The sequence below is a fragment of the Pinus tabuliformis genome, chromosome X, assembly GCF_031772625.1.
Source record: "Pinus tabuliformis cultivar Carrire ecotype Pingquan chromosome X, CPIR1, whole genome shotgun sequence".
Classification (NCBI taxonomy): domain Eukaryota; kingdom Viridiplantae; phylum Streptophyta; class Pinopsida; order Pinales; family Pinaceae; genus Pinus; species Pinus tabuliformis.
In genome coordinates this window covers 3,957,436-3,980,917 of record NC_142308.1, presented here as the reverse complement: position 1 = coordinate 3,980,917, position 23,482 = coordinate 3,957,436, and the positions used below count along the sequence as shown (strand labels likewise).

Genomic DNA, 23,482 nt, shown 5'->3' with positions numbered 1-23,482 from the left:
TTTGTGTCAACGTTGTTGTCGTCACAATTGAAGCACTACAAGCTTGGAGTTTCTCCGTCACTGATTCATCAGAGGCCATTGGCCATTTATTAAAAAAAGGTTATAGAAAAAAAATTATAAAACAAAACAAAAATTATATTAAAAAAATTACATATTAAAAAAAAAGAAAGTAAAAGAAATTAAGTTAGCCAGTACTTACCACTCAACTAGAAAAGAAAAGCACGACTCAAAACTCCAATGCTGCTGCCGTCGCCAAAGCCCACCGATGTTTGCAGCCAAATCAAAGTCTTAATGCCGCCGCCACCTCCGTCAGGTTGGTCATTCTGGCATTGCCTAGCCGTCCTAGTCCCGGTATCCATCACACAACAAATACGTTGAAGAATTGCTCCGCCGCAAGCAAATCACATGTCACTGTAAAACTTACTGCTGCCTTTCACCTGTACCATTGACCCCTTTCACCAATTACGCCGACTGTATTGTGCATCTTGGCACCATATTAAACCCTTGTCCACACCGCTGCGCTACCCTCGCTTCCCCATCGACCTTGATCAACCACCAATTATGTGAAAACCACTGCTCTTGTCAGTGTCCCCACCGCTCGCAACTCGAATCCTTGCTGCATGTGTTTCCATTAATTTCGACACGCTGTTTGTGTTCCTCTTCCATCGCATCCCCACCTCCCCGTTGTCGTCTAGACCCCTCGTGTTCCTCAGCCGTCGTGATCTACCTCGAGCCGCTCATCTATTCTCCCTGTTGCTACTCAACACGCAACCCCTTCTGCCGTTGCACGACTCCGCTGCCGTCTGTCACATCTTGCCCTTCTGCCATCCTGGCAATAGATTCACGATTAAACGCTGCAATCTCTGACTCTCTGCCATCAAGCACCATGTTCGAAGGTCAATGGTGATGTCGGTTGGTCGATATGCTGTGGAAAACCGTAACCCATCATTCATTCACGTTTTGTTTCAAAAAAATCACATCTTTTATTGGTTGAAAACTATATAACCTTAATATAGTTTGATAAATGTATTAAATATAAACTATATTATATAATACTAATATAGTTGTATATTTATATAATATTATTATTATTATTATTATTAATTAATAATAAAAAAATTGTTCCTCCAAGAAAACGATTACTATATTACAAGGTTATAAAAGGAGGAAATAATAATATTTTATTACATAGATTAAGAAGGGGTTATCTTCAAAAACCCTAATTTCATCTCGAAAAAGGCAAATGGAGTCTAATTCAAAAGGAAAAGAAGGAAGGTTTTCCTATAAAAGTATTCCAATTGTAGATTGTAGATTAATTACATTAAAAGGGAATACCCAAGGGAAGGAGATTAATATCACTATCAACACAAGTCATGAGGAAATTTACATCAATGTTAATCTATGAAACCGGATTCGTCCTAACCCCTGGACGAATCCCGAATCGGACGAATCGGACACGATTCTGTCCTGACACGTGTCATATTTCCATGACTCGTCGTGTCATATCCGGGTACGTCGTGTCCTGAGCGTGTCAGAAAAATTTGGAACGTGTCACGATTTTTGGAACGATTTTTGGTTTCGGATTCGTTTTTAGGGGTTTAAGTTCGCTGTTTTCATTCGCATTTGACCGCATTTGCAATTTGGAGCGACCGAGCGAGTAACAGGCTGTATCTGGAGCGACTAACAGCGATTTGGAGCGAGTAACAGCGGCGAACCAAGGTTAGTTTGCTGAAAACGTGGGTAGTTCTGAAAACTGGTTAGTTCCGGCATTCTAGAAATATACCTTGCCTCATGTTTATCTCGAACTCACAAGAAAGTGTTCATCAATCTCATGCCATTATATGTCGTGACTCGTGACTCGTTCCTAATATAGAAGCTGGCAGATGTAAGAGCCACCCATGGTTTAAAGAGATTGCATTGTGATTAGCCACCGGCCCACCCTAAAATGATATTCCCAGCAATATTATACAAGTAAAACTGTCTACTGTAGTTAGCTCTGGACATAGAATGTCATTACATTGAGGCTCTCGCTCTCATTACATAGTGGCTCGCACATCTGTGGTTTGATATATAAGACTCTTATATATGAGTCGGTCACGAATGATGGACTGCTCTGCCTGATTATCTTGATGTTTTCACACTCAATTTCTGCCAGAGACACTGAAGTATGAACCTTGAGAGGCCTTTTAGCCTTGCCTTCAATGAAAGAATTGTTTATTGATCAGTCTTGATGTCAGACCTTGTCTGGCTTGTCAAACAGTGTTGTAGGTTTACTTCAGGCGGCAATCAGGCCTGTAATAAGAAAGTGCTGAAGATGTTCTTGTGACAATGGTACCTACAAGATAGAGAATATTGCACGAATCCCAATTCCCAAAAGAAAAATAAGTAAACCGGAACCCTTAAACAATACTTACCTTTACCTGCAACAAGGATTAATGCAAGAATACAACACTTCCCAAAGTGTTAATAATAGAACAACAGACCTATCTACAATAAATACCATAAAAGGTTGCTAAACTAAAGTATGAAAATAAAACTTACCTTGATATATCTTAAAATGCTAAACTAATCTTCTATTTGCATGAATTGGTCAAGAGTCAAGACTCAAGACAATTACAATAATTAATAAAACAACCTTACCTTGACTTACCTTACCCAAATAAGCCACTCACTGCTTCTGTATAGACCAACAAGACCACTGTTTCCAAATTGGAAGCTAATACTGATATACATCAATGACTCTGAGACTGGGAGTTGTGCAAAAGCTCTCTGGCAATGACTGTTTTGCTTTATCTTCTTCCTTTTCTTTCATATCAGTCACTGTCAGGCTTCAACAAATGTTTGTTTCTTGAGCTGATCCCTGGTGGGTTTGCAGAAGCATTGAAGTTAGGTTCTCGTGCAAGTGGGTTCTAGACTTCTAGTGGTTGAGCCTCCAGGGTTTGATCTCCTAATGTTTCCTACTTCATCATTTTGCTACAGCTGTCCTATTAGTTTCATAACAGTGAGAAAATCAAACTTAAATCAACATAAAAACCCCTCACATCTGCAATGTGCATAAATCTAATATGACAGTGGCATAACCTTATTATAATTTTCACTGTTTGTTTCAAAGTGCTCCAGTACAGCTCAGAAAGTACTGAAAATTTTCTAATTATTTGGCACACTTGGCACAGGGAAATTTCATTAGTAACTCATCACTACCCTATTGCACATGAGTCAGACCTTGGCCTGTCCTGGCAGTGTAGAAGTTTTGCTGTTTTCATTTTAAAATTTTTACAGCAGTTTGACTGTTTGTTCATTTTTTTTACAGGTTGAGGTAACATGGCTCAATCAACGGCAGGGGCAGCAAGGAAGGGCAAGAATGTCATGGGTAGAGATGCTCTTCCTCCCCCAATATCATCAGAGTTTGCTGCAAGTAATCTTGAGGGAAGAGGAGTTAAAGACAATGAAAAATATCCATTGTGGAAATATGTCGCAAGAGAGGATGGGTCAAACAGCAAGGGAAAGGGAGGAGGCAATGTGCAATGGAAATGCAGCTTTTGTAACATTTCTTTCACAAGCACATATCACCGTGTGAGAGCACATTTGTTGGCTATACCTGGTAAGGGGATTGGAGCTTGTAAAGATATTCTTAAACCAAAGAGAAAAGAATTGGTAAAGGAGGCCCATGTTGGTATGGAACATGTGGCACTGGCTTCAAAATCAAAAGCACCCAAGGGCAAGAATGAAGACCCCCTTCCATTTTTGAGGAAAGCCACCTCCAAATTTCCATTTGAGAGTTCTACTTCTACTGGGGGACAAGCATTAAAAAGAAGATCACTTGGTCCAATGGACAGGATTTTCCAAAAAGAGAGACGGGACGAGCTTGATCTCACCATTGCCTTCTTTTTCTATCAAAACTTCATATCATTTAATGTTGCACGTTCACCTTTATTTGTTGAGATGTGCCGAGCTCTAACTCAAGGGGCTCCAGCAGGGTATGTGCCTCCTGGGTCAGAGAAGCTGAGAACCACATTGTTGACGAAGGCAAAAAAAGAGGTGCAAAAAATGCTCGAGCCTATTAAGGCATCATGGCCAACATCTGGGGTTAGCATTGTTTCTGATGGATGGACAGATCCAGCACGACACCCAATCATCAACTTCATGGTGTCTTCCTTGAATGGTCCAGTTTTCCTGAAAGCAGTGGATACACTTGGCGAATACAAGGATGCACAATTTATGGGTGAGTTATTTATTAGAGTTATTGAAGAGGTAGGTGTTGATTCTTGTGTGCAAATCATTACAGATAATGCACCTGTTTGCAAGGCGGCTGGCATGATTGTGGAAGCTAAATATCCACAAGTGTTTTGGACACCTTGCATTGTCCATTCATTGAACTTAGCACTGAAATCCATTGCTTCTGATGTGCTTTGGATTGGAAGCATTATTGAGGATGCAAGACATATCCGTAACTTTGTGCAAAATCATACAAATGCCCTCACTATCTACAAGGAGTACAGCAATCTATCATTGTTGAAGATTGCTGATACACGGTTTGCATCTTCATTCATGATGTTGAAGAGGTTGAGGGAGGTCAAGACTGCTCTTGGGTCCATGGTTATTTCTGAGTTTTGGTCTTTTTGGAGAAAGACAGATCAGGCAGCCTCTAAAAGAGTGAAGGACACGGTACTAGATGATGCTTGGTGGGAGAGGGTAGATCTAATTATTCAGATCATGGACCCTATCATCTCTTTGCTTCGAGTTGCAGATACAGACAAACCCATCCTAGGAGAGGTTTATGAGGGATGGGATTCCATGATTGAGTCTGTGAGGAGCATTATTCTACAGAGTGAGTGCCCCCCGTATGAGACATCACCAGAGGCCTTCTGCGATACCATACATGATATTCTTGTCCGCAGATGGGACAAGAATTGTACACCTTTACATTGTTTGGCTCACTCATTGAACCCCAAATACTACAGCCATGAGTGGCTGAATGGTGGACCTTCCCGCAGATTGCCTCCTCACATGGATGGTGAAATCTCACAGGGGAGGAAAGAGGCGCTTCAGCGGATTTATCAGGATAGTGCATTGCTTGCTGAGGTGGAGGATTCCTTTGCAGAGTTTTCCACTGGCACTGGTCGGTTTGCAGGTTATGATGTGATTAGAGACAGGGGGCTTAAGAAGCCCTACTCTTGGTGGGCATATCATGGGGCAACAAGCCGTCCTCTTCAGCAGTTAGCCATGAGGCTCCTCTCTCAGGTGACTTCATCCTCTTGTTGCGAGAGGAATTGGAGCACATATGGGAATTTGCATACTGTGAAGAAGAACAGGCTTGAGCAGTCCAGGGCAGAGACAATGGTGTATGTGCACACCAACCTTCGTCTTATTTACAGGCAGAGGGAAGAGTGGTTGAGGGGAAAGACAAAGATGTGGGATGTCTTTCCTGAAGATATGGGTCTGGACACCACTGTTGAGTTGGCATTGGCCAACATGGATCTCGGTGATCCAGTGCTAGACCCTATTAGTTTTGATGACTTAGAGGGGTCAACCTCCATACCAGCAGATGCAGAGGCGACTATGGATACAGGGGAGGAGGAGGATGCAGAGGAGAGCAGTGGGGACCATGATGATGGGGACAGTGATGCTGATTCTGATGCTGATTGATGCCTTGAGGCTTGTATACCTATAGTTGTTTTATATTTTCTATAGACTATTTCTATTTGCCATTGGCATTGCACCAACACTACCTATGTAACAGATTTTGATTTGATGACTTAATGAGAAAACTACAGTTGTCAGTGTGTTTATCTTACTATCTTGTAGTTGTAAGTTGTCTTTCAGTTATGAATTATGAATCATGATTTAAATTTTTAATAGATTTATCATTTATCATTTATGTGACCAGTACCACTGACATTTATTTGAATTTTGTATGTACTATGCATGCTAATAGCTATAGATGAAGATCTATGTTTGAAATCAATAAATTTGTATCATTAATTAAAATTTGTGTAAGAAATATGCTAATAACTAATTTTTAAGATATATCATCATATATATATATATATTTTAAATATATATATATATATATATATATATTTTTTTTTTAATAAAATAATATATAACGTGTCCTAACGTGTCTTGTTCCGGGGGTCAGTGTGTCCCGAATCCGACACCACGAATCCCGAATCCTACGTGTCCCGAATCCCCGTGTCAGGTGACTTAGATGTTAATATGGAAAATCAACTATTAATTCCAGAGTCAAACATAGGAGAAAGAACATATATTTTTGGCAAAAAAATATGAAATTAATGACTTACAAGTAATAATTGACCACTATGAATGCACCTCTCAATTTCATGTTGTAACTATGTTTAACCAAAAAATTGACATCATTTTGGGTCAATCTTGGTTAAAAGAATTGGGTATTTTCATGTTAAACTTAGAAAAAAATATTTTGATGTTTCCTTACAAGAGAAAGATGACCACCTTTCAAGATGTGACAATGAAATCAAAATTGATAAAGCCTTCATCAAAAGACTTTAAGGATATTTCAGAATTAATGTTTCAAGATAATAAAAAACTATACCAAAGAAGCAGAAAGAGCTTGAAGAAGTCATCTCTAGTAAAGACAAAGAAATTTTGCGCCTCAGAGAACACAATGAAAAACTACTCGAACAAGTCAAGAAAGTTAAGGCCATAAAGAAGGAACTCAAGAAGCACTTGTTGGAACAAGAAGAAGAAAATTTACATTTAAAGAACCTTAATCAAACATTATTAGAACAAATCAAAAGTTTAAAAGATGATGAGGCTACTAAGAATAAAATCAACAATCTAGAAAGCGAAGAGGTTTTACATCTAAGGAATCATAACCAAAACCTCCTTACACAAATAAAGAAGCTTAAATGTGACAAGAAGTCACTAAATGACAAGTTAGAACAACTTCAAGAAGTAGTATCGAAGTCTCCAGTCGTTTTAGTCCAAGTTGAAGAAAATGGAATGAATACCGATCCAGTGAATATCACAACTCAAGAAGAAGACACGTCAGTTAAAGAAAAAACACACTCAGATGTTGAGATGAAGGAAATTCCAAGTGAAGATTTTGTAACCAACTCGACGACATCAAAACCTGAAGTAAATCAGAATCTAGCCACACACATGATAAGGGAAACCAAAAGAACTCTTTATCTACATCCGAATCACAAGAACAAACATCTCAATCAATCTATGAATCTGTATCACTCAGAACATAAACAACAAACTTATGTTCCGAAGAATACTGAAGTGCGCACAACTCAGTCCAGTGATAATAATTCATCACAAGTTTCCAATAATTCAAAGATTTCACAGAAGATTAATTTAGGATGGTTAGATCCTTCCTTCGTGCGACAATTTTATATATCACCCCCAGGATCATATCAACTTGTATCGACGAAGATGACTGTCCTGAGACAAGAAGACATTTGTAGCAGAAAAAGAGATCAAGCCCTTTCATCAGCAAGCTTTGAGGACAAAGCTTTTGGAAGAGGAAGGCAATGTTATGAATATAATTTATATAAAAGTAATAAATATAGATAATAAATAATAAACATAATAATATGTAAGTAAATAATAATTAGTTAAACAAAGAGACATGTCTAAGGAGACATGACCGTTCATAAAGGGATACCTGTTTGGTATATAAGCAGACCCCTCACTTTCAATTGTAACATCATTCTTATTCATTCATTTAATATATATTCCTGTATCCTCAACGGGGATCTACATATTCCAAGTCTTCTGGATTATTTAACTTAAATAGGAACTTTGTTCGCTTCATTTGGTATTAGAGCATTCTTTTGAGTAGACGAACTTTGTTCGTTGCAAAGTGCCTAACTCAATGTGCAGTTAGCAACAAAGGTGCATAATCAATCCAACAAGGAAACCATACAATGTGTGACCTCAAATGTTGCCAGTATTGTGAGCGGATTAAAGGGGGTTTAGATAGACTCAATGGTCGAATTAATATTAGCTCCAGGTTTCATTAACACATAGATCTCATATCACAGAAGAATTTGCATTCGAATACCTTTACGCTGATTGCTTATTCCATATGCACCAAAGTTTATTCAGAAATTCTATGCCCAGAACAACGAATTGTTACAAAAGAATCTCAATGAAATTCTTTTGTGAGGCCACATATATTTGTTCCAGAATTTAGTGAAGTGTGATCCAAACTGGACCAGATTACTAAATATGATCAACGAGCTAGTGTTGCCTCTTTTCAAACCTGATATGTTACAAGGATCTACCTTGTAGAAGTCCATGTATTACATATGAAGCAAATACTTCAAATCTCATGCAAGAAACATTACAAGCGAAAACCCTGATCCCAAATAAAAGGAAAACCATAACCCTTTCAGACCTTCGATCTTCTTCAGGAATAGCCATTCGAAACTTCAGAGAGAAATGACCTACGCTCAAACAATCTTGGCTGCAAAGATAACAAATAGAGCGAGCTACATACATGAATGCTCCATACTCACCATGCTTGAGTGATATATCTTTATGTAGTTTTTGAAGTGTCTTAGTTTGTGGAAGCTGACTCAACCTTTGGAGGGAAAATTTAATATTTGAATTTTCAATTAATTTTGATTTTGGGTCAAAACCCCTCGTGCTTTTAATAATTTTGATACCCTCCACACCTTATGCTTAATACATTACGAAATTCCTTTAATCATAAAAAATTAATAATTATTCCTTCAACCAAAGTGATATTCTCTTAAGCCCATGAACCAATGATGTATCTCCATGTCATCACGTTGTGGGGTTTTTGTCCATAATTAGGGTGCTCCAACTTTCACCATGCATATCTCTCAAACGGTGAAGGCCCACGAGACGCTCCACACATCAACGAAATCAACATGACGAGGAGAATTTAATGGCAAGGGTCTCCAGGACAAATTCGACGATCTGCTACTTCAAAATCCTCAACAAGTGCAGGGAATGTCCATTGTTCAAGGAATATAAACCTTAGAGCTAGGGTTTCATCAAGCTGCATCATTTTGTGGACATCGTCAAGTTGCATCGTCATCTCCTACCCCTGCTCCCGCTTAGACATCAATGATAACATACCCAACAATCTCCCCCTTTGTCATTGATGTCAACACACCGTTCATGATCTGATGTGCTGCATAATCTTCCCTTGACTTCATGCTTCTTCTCTTCGTTCCTTTCTGAGATTCTCTCCCCCCTTTGACATCAATGGCAAATGACAAATTGCTTGCTACTGTGGACCTGTAACCTGCGTGTGCTCACCTAGACGAAATGCATTAATCAATGCTTGCTGCATCATCTCTTCCATTACATAGGCTCCCCCTGACAATATGCTTTCCTACAGACTCCCCATGTCCTTGTGCATCTACCAATTGTGTTGGAATTCATTGTGAAACCTATTTTCTTTGCCAGACCCCGGTGGTCTTGTCTTTCTGCCTGGTGAAAGTCCTTCCTTCCTGGTTTTATGGAGTCGACATCAAGCTGCTTCTACAATCTCGTGCAAAATGGCCAAAGTTGTGACATAGGTAGCACTCAACATTTGGTCTGAACAATGGAGCAAAGGTGTTGTAGCTTTTGTTGTCATAGGCATATGGGACTCTGTCATGCCTTTTAGTAAATCTACTTTGAGGGTTTTGATAGAACCCTCTATCATTACTCTTGCTATATTCCTTGCAGTCTGTAGCTCTGTGTCCATAGTTAAAGCATGCATAACAATAACTATAAAACGTGCTTGTATACCTAGGTGTATAGGGTGAAGATCTGCTAAAGGAGTCTTGCCCTTGAGAATACCCAAGACTTTGCTGCTTTCTACTTCTGAATGTTCTTTGATGGTATGGCATTTTGAATGCATCATCTTGATTTCTTGAGGTATTGATCTTCAAGCTTTCAGTGTTGGTTAATTTGTGCAACACTTTGACTTTGGGCTTCTCTTCATTTTTGGCATGAGGCTTCTTTTCTTCTTTGACATGTGGCTTCTCTTCATCTTTGGATTGATGCTCCTTTTAATGAGGCTTCTTTCCATCTATGTCATGTGACATCACTTCCTCTTTGACATCTTCATCCTTGCAACATGAGGATTCACCAACATATCCAAGCCCTGTCATGATAAGTGGTGACCTTTGCAATTGAGAATGTCGTCCGAGACCTATGAGTTCCTCAATTTTTGACTCAGCTTGTCCACTTCTGCTCTCAAGGTGACAATTTCCTGTTCATGTTTCATGCAATCTTCTTCCTTCTGCTTCATTTGATGTCTTAAGCCTTCCTCAATCCTTTTGGTTTCTTCAAGTTCCCTCTTCAAGGAGGTGACTTGCTTGCCAAGTTCTTTAACTTGCTTGTTCCACTTATTGGACTTTTCCTTTTCCTTGAGCTGGTTTGTTGTTTATTAATTTGATCTTGAACCTGGGTGATTTCAACTATGGACCATCTCTAGTTATCATAGTACTTCTCCTTCTCCTTCTTCAGTTTTTCATTTTCGACACAAACACTACTATAATTGCCTTTGATCAGATTCTTGTCCGATTCCAATTTAAACTTTTTGTCTTTGAGGGATTTAACATCTTCTTTGGATCAACAACCATCTTATCTTCAATTGCAGGCTCCACCAATCAACTTTGAATGCTATGGATTTTCCTTCAAGCTGTTAAGCTTCCAACGAAGGAACTACTCTGATACCAAGTGTTAGCAGAAGCTTCTAATGAAAGAGAAGTTGTTAGCAGAAGCTGATAACGAAGTGTTTCCTTCAATAAAAAACAAGGAGATTGTTAAAAAAGGTTGTAAGATGTCAAGGGCAATCTTAGATGGAAGGATATGCTACATAAATAGATGGCCCATTTAAAGACCTTTCTGGTGATAGGTTGCACACCTCTTGACTCTTCGGGTTGAAGAGAAATGAATTTTTGAATATGCCCCTGGCTAAAGTCCTCCTCAAGACGGCCGCTCCCATAAAGTCTAACAAAATCCAAATCGGCCCCTAGACCCACCCTTGTTTAGTGTATAGAAGGTTTGAGACAGACCACAGGAGATCCGAGTTGAGGGAGAAGATGACCGAGTTGAGGAGCAGAGATGACTAAGGGAATTATCGAGACAAGATTGAGTTGAGGAGCAAAGAGCCGATTGAGGAAGTTGCTAAGGGAGGATTGCAGAGGTAATTTTTGTGGATATTCTTACTCTGTGATAGGGACGAATTCTGTGCTTTTACGCTTGCTGGTTTTGGAGGAGGCTGAGCCCTAGTTTATCTAGGTCGCAGGCCTGTAGGTCATCTTAGGGAGAAGTGACAACAAAGTTGTGAAGGTTGTAAAGGCTAGAACAGAGTCCGGACAATATAACTAAGTGCTGAAAAGGGTGCAGTATTTGGTAGATCTTCCATTTTGAGCTTAAATATTGACACTTGAATAGGGAACAAGAAAGTATTAAGTTGATTTGAGTTGCAAAAGATTGGTATTGTCATCTATTCAACAGGTTGGAGTCTGACCAGCGGTAAGTTGGTGCTTACAGAGGATTGGTGTCCTCACAGGTGGTTGCATGTAACATAGTAATAAATTGAAGATTTCCACTTTAATCTGTGTTCACGCGTTGTGTTAATGGTTGACTATGTGATGAGATTTCTGTTTTAACATTTAAGGTTAATAAAGTGAAAAGAGTTTAAACATTAAATCTAGGCGATAATGATTCAACCCCCCCTTTCAGTATCACTGTGTATTTTGTCATGATATAACAATTGCGTTTGCCTCGTGCAGATTGATTTTGATTGAAATGATCTATAGTTTGATGTTGGGGGATGGGCTATTCAGAATTGCAATAAGGGAATTCATCTTCTCATTAAGGTAGCCAATATTAATTCTCCTCATTTTTGAAAAAACTTATTTCTTGATGGTTATGGATAGGGGTTTTAACTTTTTAGTATATTAGGAGCCCAAATGGATCTTAGGATTCATAACCTGCTAATGCTTCTCCTAACTAGGCTTTCCATACTTTATGTTCAAATATTTCTTTATTGAGCTCTTGAGATTTCCTTGTTCTTCTCAACCACTCTATCCAATCTTGTTTTATGTCATAGCGCAATATATTTTTCTTTTTTGGCACCATTATCGTTTTTTGATTTGTTAAGAAGATATATTATCACTTTTGAATTCCCTTTTATTTCTTGAATATGGATTCCATACTTTAAGCTGCTTTTTAATCCACCAGTGTGGCCTCAATTTCTTTTTGATTGTGGTTAGTATTGAAGAAATTTCAACCCCCACTCCGTTTATTAGTTTTCCTTATCACTCCATGCATTTAGTTTTAAATCCAAACATGATAAAAATTCTAAAATCTGGAAATGAAATAATTTTCTGAAAACACAAATTTAGAGATTTCACAATTGCTGAAATTGCAGAAATAAAGCACAGCAAAATTATGACAGCCACACACAGAAAATAACATAGTTATTTTTGGTCAATGTGACACTGGAAAAACCCCCTACAAGTCTTGGAGAAAACCAGTTTGAGAGCTCTTCTTTATTTCTGAAAATGCTTTTACAGAGAAACTGAAATACATAGTAAAAATTCCAGCAACCACAACTTACAACATCTCGATTTCAATGCTTGAACTCCACCTCGAAAATCGTGCCAATCAGCAAACATCCAAAACAGAAATTTTTACGGCAATAAAGCAACATTAAATGTTGCACGGCCAGCCTTGAAAAACGTGCCCAAAACTTGCTGTACGGACTGTATGGATTTCAGCAGTATGACTGCCTCGAAATTCGTGCTCAAATTTGCCTTGAAATTTGTGCCCTTGTTGCTGTCCCTGTTCCTTGATTTCTGTGCCTTTCTCCTACTGTATGGTTTTGCCTTGGGATGCATGTTAATAAATGATGCTGTCCAGATTTGCTGAAATGTCTTCTTGTTGCTCTCCTTCACTTCCTCAGTGCTCAGAAATTTTCTCCTTGCTCTCTCTTCTTTTTCTCTCAAATGCTCATGAAAGAATGAATTGATCTTTTTCTCTTCTCTTCTCCTTTTAATCTCCAAATGACTTTTTGGGTTACTCTAAGATCTAATGACTGAGATTCATTTAGATCTAGGGATGAAAATAAATGTGCATTTAATTCTCACTTTTTATTTTTTAACTCACCCACTTAAATAAAGACACACAGCCTTTTATTTCCATAGTCACTTTTTCACTTTCTAATTCTTTATTCACTTTAATAAAGTCACCTTTAAATTAGAATGTAACTTTACCACTTATAAAGTCACTTTTAAATTAAATTGACTTTACCACTTATAAAGTCATTTTAGGAGAAAAGTAAAAAATAAATTTGGACACTTTTCCCTAGGCCAAAGATCAAAGCCTTAGGGAACCACTTGTCCTCTGGTACCCAAATTTTAACAAGTAGCTAGTAGATACTTTAGCACATTATCAAGATTATGCCTTCTTATTTCTGAAAATACCTCCTGCCCTATCTGGTCCTGGTTTTCATTTTACTACTTCATCAAAGTTTACCCAATCTGACGTTGGGGGTTCTCCATACCTGCTGGGTGCTAATATTGGCCCTTATGATCTGTCATTTAATGGAGGGTTAGTTGACATTAACATAAATTCATTTCTTTTCTAAAGGTGGTCTGCTATATTTTTCTTAAGAGGAGCCAAAGCAAAATCACCTTAAAGTTTGAAAATATAAATATATATTTTTTTATTGCGGGGAAAACAAATTTATGTGTTTGGTTTAGCATTTTGATATTTAAGTGCAGGTAGAACACTGCATTGCTTCCTCTATCTCTATAAGAGATTTTTTATGCACATTTCTGTCTACAGTTTAAGGGTGTTCTTTTGACACGATTTTCAATTTTTTGCATTTTTCTTTTCAATGTTAGGAAGTCACACTGGCATTTTGCAATATTCTATTGGTGTTGACATGTTGTATTTTTCAGGAAAGGGCATATATGCTACTTCGAAGGAATGCAGAATCTAGTGACTATGAGACTTCTGGAAGTGGGAATTATGATCATGAATATTATATAGATGACAGTGGTGAAAATGAAGATGAGGTTGATGCTAATGCCGGTGAATTTGAAGGGGAAGGATTGGCTGATGGTGACCGTGAAGAGGTTGATGCCTCTTTATTTGAAAGTGACGAAGCATATGCCAGGGCACTTCAGGAAGCTGAAGACCGTCTATTGACAGCTCAAATGATGGCTTTGGCTGGCATTAATGACCGTAAGCTTCTACAGCCGTTGCTTTATTTTGAACTCAATTATATGGATTTTAGCTATGACTACCAACTATAATCTCTGCACACGATTACAACCGCTTTTTCTGAGTGTAAATTGTTGCAGGGGAGGAGGATGACAATGAAGATGATGATAGCACTTCACGGGTATGACCATTGTTTCATGTTTTTCCCAGTGTGTTCTTTCTATTAGAGGATTGTAAATTTTGCAAATGTTGACTCATATCGTTCTTTCCAAGCTGAGGGAAGGCTGTACTATGGGTGCAGCTCAAATTTTTCTTGATGCTTCCAGCCAAACAACAATGTTATGCAAAGTGGTCTTGGAACCTTTTGCCTAGCTATAATCCTTCAATGGCATCATATGCAATAATTATTCCTATATGGTCAATAGCTGTATTGACATCCACACTATTCCACTATTCTCTAATCAAGACATCTTAATGGCAAAACAACTTATATGGTCTTCTAATCCTCGTCTACTTTCTGATCATTTAAAACCTATCCTCTTGTTTAATGCATCTAGAAAGAGAAAAACGTTTACCTCAACTACCAAGGATTAGAAGTGTCAACTCTTTAAGCCTTAAGGTCCTTCCCCTTTCTACTTGGGTATTCTTGGATATTTGATAAATGCTTGTCCTTCCCTGTTTTATTGATAAAATCTATACAATGTTCATTTCTTTGCTTGTGCATGGTTGTTTCTTGTTGCCGTGCCATTTATAAATACACCTACAATGATAATAGATAATAATAATAATAAAAGTAATCATAATAAAACAATATTGAATAACCAAAGATTACATGCCTAAAAGGCACATCTATTCAGGTAGGTGACGATTCAATGTATATTTATACACAACTTCATATGCTAATCTTGCATTTTTTTTTTGGTTAAAATCCATAGACTGTTTGTTTGACTATTCATTTTGGATATTTAGTGTATTAACTAGTTGGGTTCATTGCATTGCATTGATACCAAACCCCAACTTGGGCTGATATTCAGGGTTCAGTCCCCCCTGAGCTATGATCAAAATTCATTGCTATTGGAAACACCATTGTTGGCTTGTGGCCAAATTATATCACAAAGATTCCGTTGCAAATTTAAAGAGAAAAATTAGAAAATTGTTGCTAACACAATTCAAGATTAAACCAAAGGTCCTTTACAAGTTTACATATAAGATCTACACTGAGAATCTTGGAAGAAATTTACGAAAGAACCATTAGAAAATGACAAGAGGACTATCATTGTCTTTTTCCCTGCTCATTTTTAGGAATCTGATAGGATGACATAAGAAAAGAAGTTGACACCCATGTGTTGCTGCCCTACACTAATCGAAAACCAATGTACCATTGGGGTGTGTCTCCCATGGCTTAGTCACTTGGTTCGTGTTTGTATTTGAATTTGGCAACCATAAAATTCGAAAAAAAATTAGTCATATAAAAAGTAATGGATAAAGTTTGATATTAAGTTCAAAAAATAAAAAATGTAATCTATTAAATTTTATATAATTTTTAACTTTTAACTTTTAATAAATGTTTTGTTAAACTATCTATATAATAATATATATATATATATATATATTTTTTTTTTGTTTCTGGTTTTTCATATATATATATATATATTTTTTGTTTCTGGCTTTTCATATATATATATATATAATGAACTATGTAGGGTGAACTCTATATATATATCATGTTATATTCATTTATAATTAAATTCATTTGTATGATCAGTCACAGACTCACATCCATATAGATAAGTGCATCAGAGGCATGAGCAAAGGGCACATTACACAATGCTATTCAAATTTCATACAATCTGTGGAGGATATATTGGACCATTGCATATGAAAACAGAGCGTACATTGCATCGCTACATGTGCAAACTCACAGAGATGTCAAATTTAAACACGGGGCACATTCCAGGGTTGTTTCATTCAAGAACCATTTAAAACACATTCAAGATTAAGAATTAAATGACCTTTAGGTTCAAAGGGGAATAACAAAACTGAACTTTATCGAATTTATTTAGTTGCATATTAAATCCGTCGAAGATCGAACCATGAAATTTGTCAAACCCAGTGATATAACACGAAGGTGGGGGGCGTACCCCCTTGCCCATTTTGAGGGTAGGGGGGTGGAGGGGTGCATTGGGAAATGTTTTCTCATGCCCCCTATTTTCGGAGTGGTATGTTCTATGCTTAGCACAATTTACTTCAATGTTCCTTTAGCAGCCCAATGATAATTTTCAATAATTTCCAGTAGCAATCACATTAACCATTAATCACATTGACAGTAAATGTAGATAGAACATAAAAACATATGCAGAAGACAAGCCAAGACAGGATGACACCAGCTTTGGCGGATGCCAGGGAAAAACCCCAATGTAGGGAAAACCCTTTGATAAAATCTTCTTATTATTATTCAATAGTTCAGCAGAGAGAGAGAGAGAGTACAAAAGTCAAATAGATTAGCCCAATACAAAGTCAAATCAGCCTTGTCAAATTCTGCAGTCAACTGCAGTCAGACTTATGCCCTAACCAGAAAGTCAACGCTGGTCAAATCAGCAGCAAGTAATCTCTTTTGAAGCTTGGTCAAAGGCAAATTAAGTCAACCCAAAACAGTCCCACAAATGCTGGTCAAACTCGGTCAAACAGCAGTCAGTGCTGCGGTCAACGCTGGTCAAACAGTCCCAAACACCTTGATTTCTGTGCCAATTAATGCAGCCTCAAGAGAGTGAAATTCTGCCCCAGAAAACACAGTCAAACTCAGTCAAAACAGCGGTGGTCAACGCAGGGCAACAGTTTTAAATTTTCATCCTGTTTTAGCCCAGAAAAACAGTCCTAGCCTCACATGTGTGAGAGAGAGAAGATTCCCAAGCTGTACGAACCAATCTGTTGTGGAGAGAGAATAATGATGAAGTGAATGATGTCCAAATGAGGAGAGAGGTCTCTTCTATTTATACACTTTGATGTGGGTGAAGAGACACATCTATTGGGCTTCTTGAGCCTACATTAAGCTGAGGCCAACCTTAACAATTTGTACATGTGAGAGAATAAATTCAAAATCACACTTCTGCTTGTCTGAATGAGATGATCTTTATATCAAACTTGGACCTCTCGAAAAGAGGAATCCAATGCAATAATCATCTCCATCATATGAGCTGTCCCAAGGTAGAATTTGGCCCTAGTCGCCAATTCTAATAGGAATGCATGGGGAAATGTGTCCTTAATGTGGGGAGTGTCTTTACCAAGCAAGGGGCACCTGGGCACCCCCTCAAAATCAGGGGTGTCTAAGCACCCTATGTTTTTTGTCTAAAGGCTAAAAGAAAGTAAAAAATAAAAAGAAGCGATTTCAAACTAAGATATCTACTGTTTTGCTTAGTACTAATTAGATTCTAGCATGATGAATGATGAGTTGTGAATCTAAATGGATGTCTATAGTATTTCATTTATGAATCAATGGATTTCATTTGAATCTGTTTATATCATTTTCAAATTTGAATTTAGTATTTTATTGTTTACTATATAGTATTTACATTATGCAATGATGCATTTGCATTGGATGAAATGTTATTGTTGGGATTTCATTATCATTACTTTTATTTTTATAATTTTAGAGATGGGGACCCCTATGCTAGCGACATCGACACCGTCCCCCCCTCCCCCAAAAAAAATGCTAAAATTTTGGGGGTGTCTTGCATACATCCCCCATGTGTGTTTCCCCACTTCTGCTCTCCCCTATCCTAGAAACTTGGTAGAATGTAAACTAAAATTGATGGAAAATCATGCGAAGATAGTAGAAAATCTGAATGTCAAACAATCAAGGGAATTTAAGTTAGATAATCCACAGAACTGCCCAGGTAGCAAATAAAACTCCTAGGCATTAATGGTAGGATCAAAGATTGTTCATTGATTCTGCACAAAATTTAAATCCTTGGAGATTAAAAGCTTTGTCATTGGTGAAATCTATACTAATTACAATTGGAGTTGAATTTGCAAGTGTAGTGTTGTTTGCTAGAAAATTTTGACTTGCCACATTGTGATCAATGTGCATGACTCACCTGTGGGAAGTTGTGTTAAATAATCTACATTATTAATCACTGTAAGATAGGTTGTTGGTGTTTACTCTTAATAAGGTAATCTAATCACCCCTCAAAACATCAGTCGATATTGATCTATTCTTTCACCCATTTACCTCAAAGAATATTATAAATATTTCTTAAGGATTTCCCCTTTGTGCCATTGGAGAGGTGGCCTAAAGTGTGAGAAAGTTTCGTTGAGGTGACATTGGGAAACCTTCGTGAGTTGCCCCTATCATTGAACTTGTTCTTAGGGATTTATAACTTTAAGTGCAAGTTCGGTAGCTAACAAATTGGTGTTGTTGTTGAAGATAAAGTCTCCATTACATGGAAGGTTGAAGACTATGCTTTGTTATAGTTGATGAGCAGAGATAGAGTTGAATCTAAAGTCTTATCTAGTTACTCTACTTGAAGGAAGTTCGACATAGAGATACACGACAAGTTCCTCAAAAAAGCTTGTTCCATCTCTGGTTAAACTAGAAAGATATTATAGAGGGTGGGTGAAAAAATTATAGCTTGGGCATCATATAACTTAGTTACTGACATTTGAGTTTGTTGAATATATTAAGCACTATGGCTATACCCCGTTTGGATGATAACTATAAGGCTTTGGATCCTTCAACCATCGTTGGAGCTTCTCATGATATAAAAGATAGAGCCACAGGTAAGCTTCTTAGGTTGCAAGGAAACAAAATCTCAGCACAAGACCACCTAAATGTGTTAAAAAATGTGATCCAACAATCAAATATAAAGCTTCTAGATGCTTCTGGAAGCTAATTTTTTGTGTCTAGAGGACGATGTTATTGATTGGTTTACAAGCCTAGTGGATACAGGATTAACATGTTAGAATAATGCAAATGGGTTTTCCTTGAGCACGGGAAGAAAGAAAAGATGGTAGGTTTCTATTTGTTGCTTTGAATGGTCAAAGAGAAATGAAAATGAAACTAGCAAAGAGTTCAATAGGAGATTTGATCACGTGGTTTAGAAGCTACATAATGATGTTAAACCTGTGGTTGCAACTATCCTTATTTATTACATAGTTGAATTTGATAGACAATTTTCCTTTTGGCTAAGGAAGAAAACTCTGGAGACTTTCAAGGAGGCTCAAGAAATCGCAATAAACATAGAACATAATCTGGCAGCCTTAGGAAAGGTCGGTTGGCTTGATTCAGTAAGAGTATCGAGTTCTAGAGCTAAATATGACTGAAAGCAATGAGTTTTATTGATCTGGCCATAGATGCAATAACAAAATTGATAGAAGTTGTGGAGAAAATCCAGATGTCCATGTTAGGAAAATAGTTGCCAGAAGCATTCCCCTTGCCCACTTCATCCCTGGGACCATGCTCTAAGAGGGTGCGCTTAGGGAATGCCCATGGGACTGTGCTCCTAAAATTTAGGAGCAGGGTTTAGACCTTTTGGGTGCGCTTCCTGCCAATTTGTGAGTGTGGCACTTCCAAGGCGGTCTTAAAGCTTGGAACCATGCTTCCTTCACCCTGCATGGATGCTTTGGTTACACTCCCTGTTGAAATTTTACCTACAATCTATTCTATATTGTAGGACTTTCATCAAACACTTAGCCAATACTCTGATTTCTGTCTCCAATAAAAAAACTCACAAATAATGCATTTTAAACTAAACACATGCAATTTGATTTAATGCGCAGAAATAACATGACTAAATCATACTTTAACAGCTGAAAAATGAACAGTAAACACCACACATTTGACACTTGGGATTTTGGGCAAAGCCCCTGGATAAAAACCCCCAAGGGAAAACCAGTATAGAAGAGGAATTTTATTAAAGAACACAGAAAATTTCTGAGTTTACAACAAATACAATTTCTAGCAATTAATGCTTAGTACTTATCTCTAAAATCAAGCCACTTTCACCCTCGATTTTTTTATTGTACGACCACTATTCTCTCAGCTATATAGCCCTCAAAAAATGCATTGTACGGTGCAGTGATAGCTTGCTGGCTGGTCCCTTGAAAATCATGCCAAATAGATCAGCAATAATTGCAATGTACATCCCTCTATTTTTGTGCCAAAGACTCGTTGAACAATCCTCGAAAATTTTGCCAATTGTTGTTGTATGGCCCATTTGTATGACCCTATAAATAATGGCTGAAAATTGCCTTGAAGTGCATGCCCAATTTGGCTGCTAAATGCCTTGGGATTTGTGCCCTCTGTGGCCACACTTCTGCTTTTCTTCAGCTCCTCTCTTCTTCCTTTCTCCTCAAAGAATTTGGCTCTGCCTTTGCCTTTCCTCTTTTTATTTCCCATTAATGACTAAAATCCCTAACCCTAGATCTCCATGGGTGAGATTCAATCTGGCCATCTCAAGATCAACGGTGATGACTTAATTTCACATTGGGTCCACTTAAATCACTAAAGTGACCCAAACTTTATAAAGTTAAACTTAGTTTATAAAAAGTTACTTTTTAGTCATTAAATATAAAAAGTTCACTTTCCAACTTTACAAAGTGTCTAGGGAAGGAAATGTGCTTGGTCACTTCTACAGGCTATGCACTATCAATGTAGTATTACCTTTGAGCTACCAAAGACTAACGCTCCCTCTTACCACCACTTGATCTGTCTCCAAACCCGTCTCATCATCTGTAGTTTCTCCCTTTGAACCTAGTTCCATCTCATTATCAAAGGTTGCTCCCTCTGTCCTGGAACAAAAATCTATATCCATCATCCTTCAAGGCTGATACTAAGAGCAAGTATACCATCAGCCATGGAACAAAGAACATCCCTATCGCCTCCAAAAATCCTCATGACTCTAGCTAGAATCTAACACATCCAACCCCCTTTACTACATGCATGGTGCTAGCTCCACAACTCACATGGCAGTCTGAGCTTGTCTCTGAAATATTGCGGAACACTAACCTCATCCCTGTCATGTGACTGGATTTTTTACTATCTGCTAGCCATAACCCACTGCCCTCATACACAATAGTAATACTTCCGATTTTTTTATTGTACGACCACCTTTCTCTCAGCTATATAGCCCTCGAAAAATGCATTGCACGGTGCAGTGATAGTTTGCTGGCTGGTCCCTTGAAAATCACGCGAAATAGATCAGCAATAATTGCATTGTACGTCCTTCGATTTTTGTGCCAAAGACTTGTTTAACAATCCTCGAAAATCTTACCAATTGTTGTTGTATGGCCCAATTATATGACCCTATAAATAATGGCTGAAAACTGCCTTGAAGTGCATGCCCAATTTGGCTACTAAATGCCTTGGGATTTGTGCCCTCTGTGGCCACACTTCTTCTTTTCTTCAACTCCTCTCTTCTTCCTTTCTCCTCAAAGAATTTGGCTCTTCCATTACCTTTCCTCTTTTTATTTCCCATTAATGACTAAAATCCCTAACCCTAGATCTCCATGGGTGAGATTGAATCTGGCCATCTCAAGATCAACGATGATGACTTAATTTCACATTGGGTCCACTTAAATCACTTAAGTGACCCAAACTTTATAAAGTTAAACTTACTTTATAAAAAATCACTTTTTAGTCATTAAATATAAAAAGTTCACTTTCCAACTTTATAAAGTGTCTAGGGAAGGAAATGTGCTCGTTCACTTCTACATGCTAGGCACTGTCAATGTAGTATTACCTTCGAGCTACCAAAGACTAACGCTCCCTCTTAGCGAGGGAGGTGCTTTAGGCACCTCCACCACTTGATCTGTCTCCAAGCCCCTCTTATCATTTGTAGTTGCTCCCTTTGAACCTAGTTCCATCTCATTATCAAAGGTTGCTCCCTTTGAATATAGCTACATTTGTCCATCCTGGAACAAAACTCTATATCCATCATCCTTCAAGGCTGATACTAAGAGCAAGCGTACCATCAACCGTGGAACAAAGAACATCCCTATCGCCTCCAGAAATCCCCCTGACTCTAGCTAGAATCTAACACATCCAACCCATTTACTGCATGGATGGTGCTAGCTCCACAACTCACATGGTAGTCTGAGCTTGTCTATGAAATATTGTGGAACACTGATCTCATCCCTGTCACGTGACTAGTTTTTTACTGTCCGCTATCCATCACCCACTACCCTCATACACAGTAGTAATACTGTCCGAAATACAGGCAATAAGAGAAAACTCTTTCTCAAATTTCCCAACAAAGTCATTAATCTCAGTTGTTGTTGATGTTGCTACCTATTCCCCATGTTGAAATATGTAACTAGGTTCGGTCTTCATAATATGTAATGTACTCTTGAGTCTTGTATATTGTAGAAAGAAAATAAATTCTTATTATTTATTTTGTAGCATAGGTTTCATGCTCAAGGTCAATTTCTTTTAGGTTAAAGCACCCATTGAGTGCTTCTAGGTTTTTGTCATAGAGTCAACAAGTCAAAGAGCCATTGTCATATGTAAAAGACCCCATTAGGCATCTTGTAACATGTCAAAAGAATTGACTTGGAAAGAAGAAGCACACCATCAAGAAGGTTTGACTTGGTCTTGGTCTTGGTCTAGAGGTCACAAATTTGTCATTTGAAGCATCTATAAGAAGAGAAGATATTTTGTGGGTTTTCCTCTCTAGGAGAGGTTTTAGCCCTAGCTAGCAGTGTATATCTTGTGTCCTTGTGTACTATTGATCTTAATGTTTTGGTAGATGTTTGATGATAAGAACAACATATTAATAAGAGAAGAAGAAGCTAATAAAAAAGTAAAGTAAAAGAATATCAAAGCTTATCAAGTCTAAGAGAAATCACTTCAATTGTAGCCCTATTGATTTCTCAACACCCATTTCTTCTTTTTTCGTGGACATTGGTTTGCATGGTGACCAACCTTGTGACATGCAAAGCATTTCACTTTTCCCATGTCCTTCATAGGAGTAGATCCCCACTTCCCTTTACCTTACCTTTTCGCTTTGTCATAAGAGCAACATTCTCCTCTTCTTCCCCACCACACTGCCCACCACTCTTGGCATTTTGCCTTATCTCCTCTTGATAGAAATTTGTCGAAGCTAGTGGTAGCTTTGGAAGGTCTTCTGCATAGGCTTGGTATCTTAGCATGTGGGAGATGATTTATTGCCTCTTTAGGTGCTTGCTGGGTGGAGTAGGTGATTTATGTCTTCTTTCGTAAGTCTAACATAGGAAAAATACAATAATTAAAGTCAATTAAGTTTTGTTAAATATTAAGTCATTTTCTAAGGATAAA

The 23,482-nt window shown here is 37.9% G+C and overlaps 1 protein-coding gene across 4 annotated transcripts in view; it reads left to right on the top strand.

Moving 5' to 3' along the window:
• LOC149137991 (E3 ubiquitin ligase BIG BROTHER-related-like) overlaps positions 1-23,482 on the top strand; it is a 235,567-nt gene that overhangs the window by 142,852 nt on the left and 69,233 nt on the right. For all 4 annotated transcript variants that reach the window (XM_089453095.1, XM_089453093.1, XM_089453094.1 and 1 more), the window contains 2 exons: positions 13,929-14,214; positions 14,334-14,374. In XM_089453095.1, coding sequence (XP_089309221.1) covers positions 13,929-14,214; positions 14,334-14,374 — 327 coding nt within the window. The remainder of the gene's footprint in view (positions 1-13,928; positions 14,215-14,333; positions 14,375-23,482) is intronic.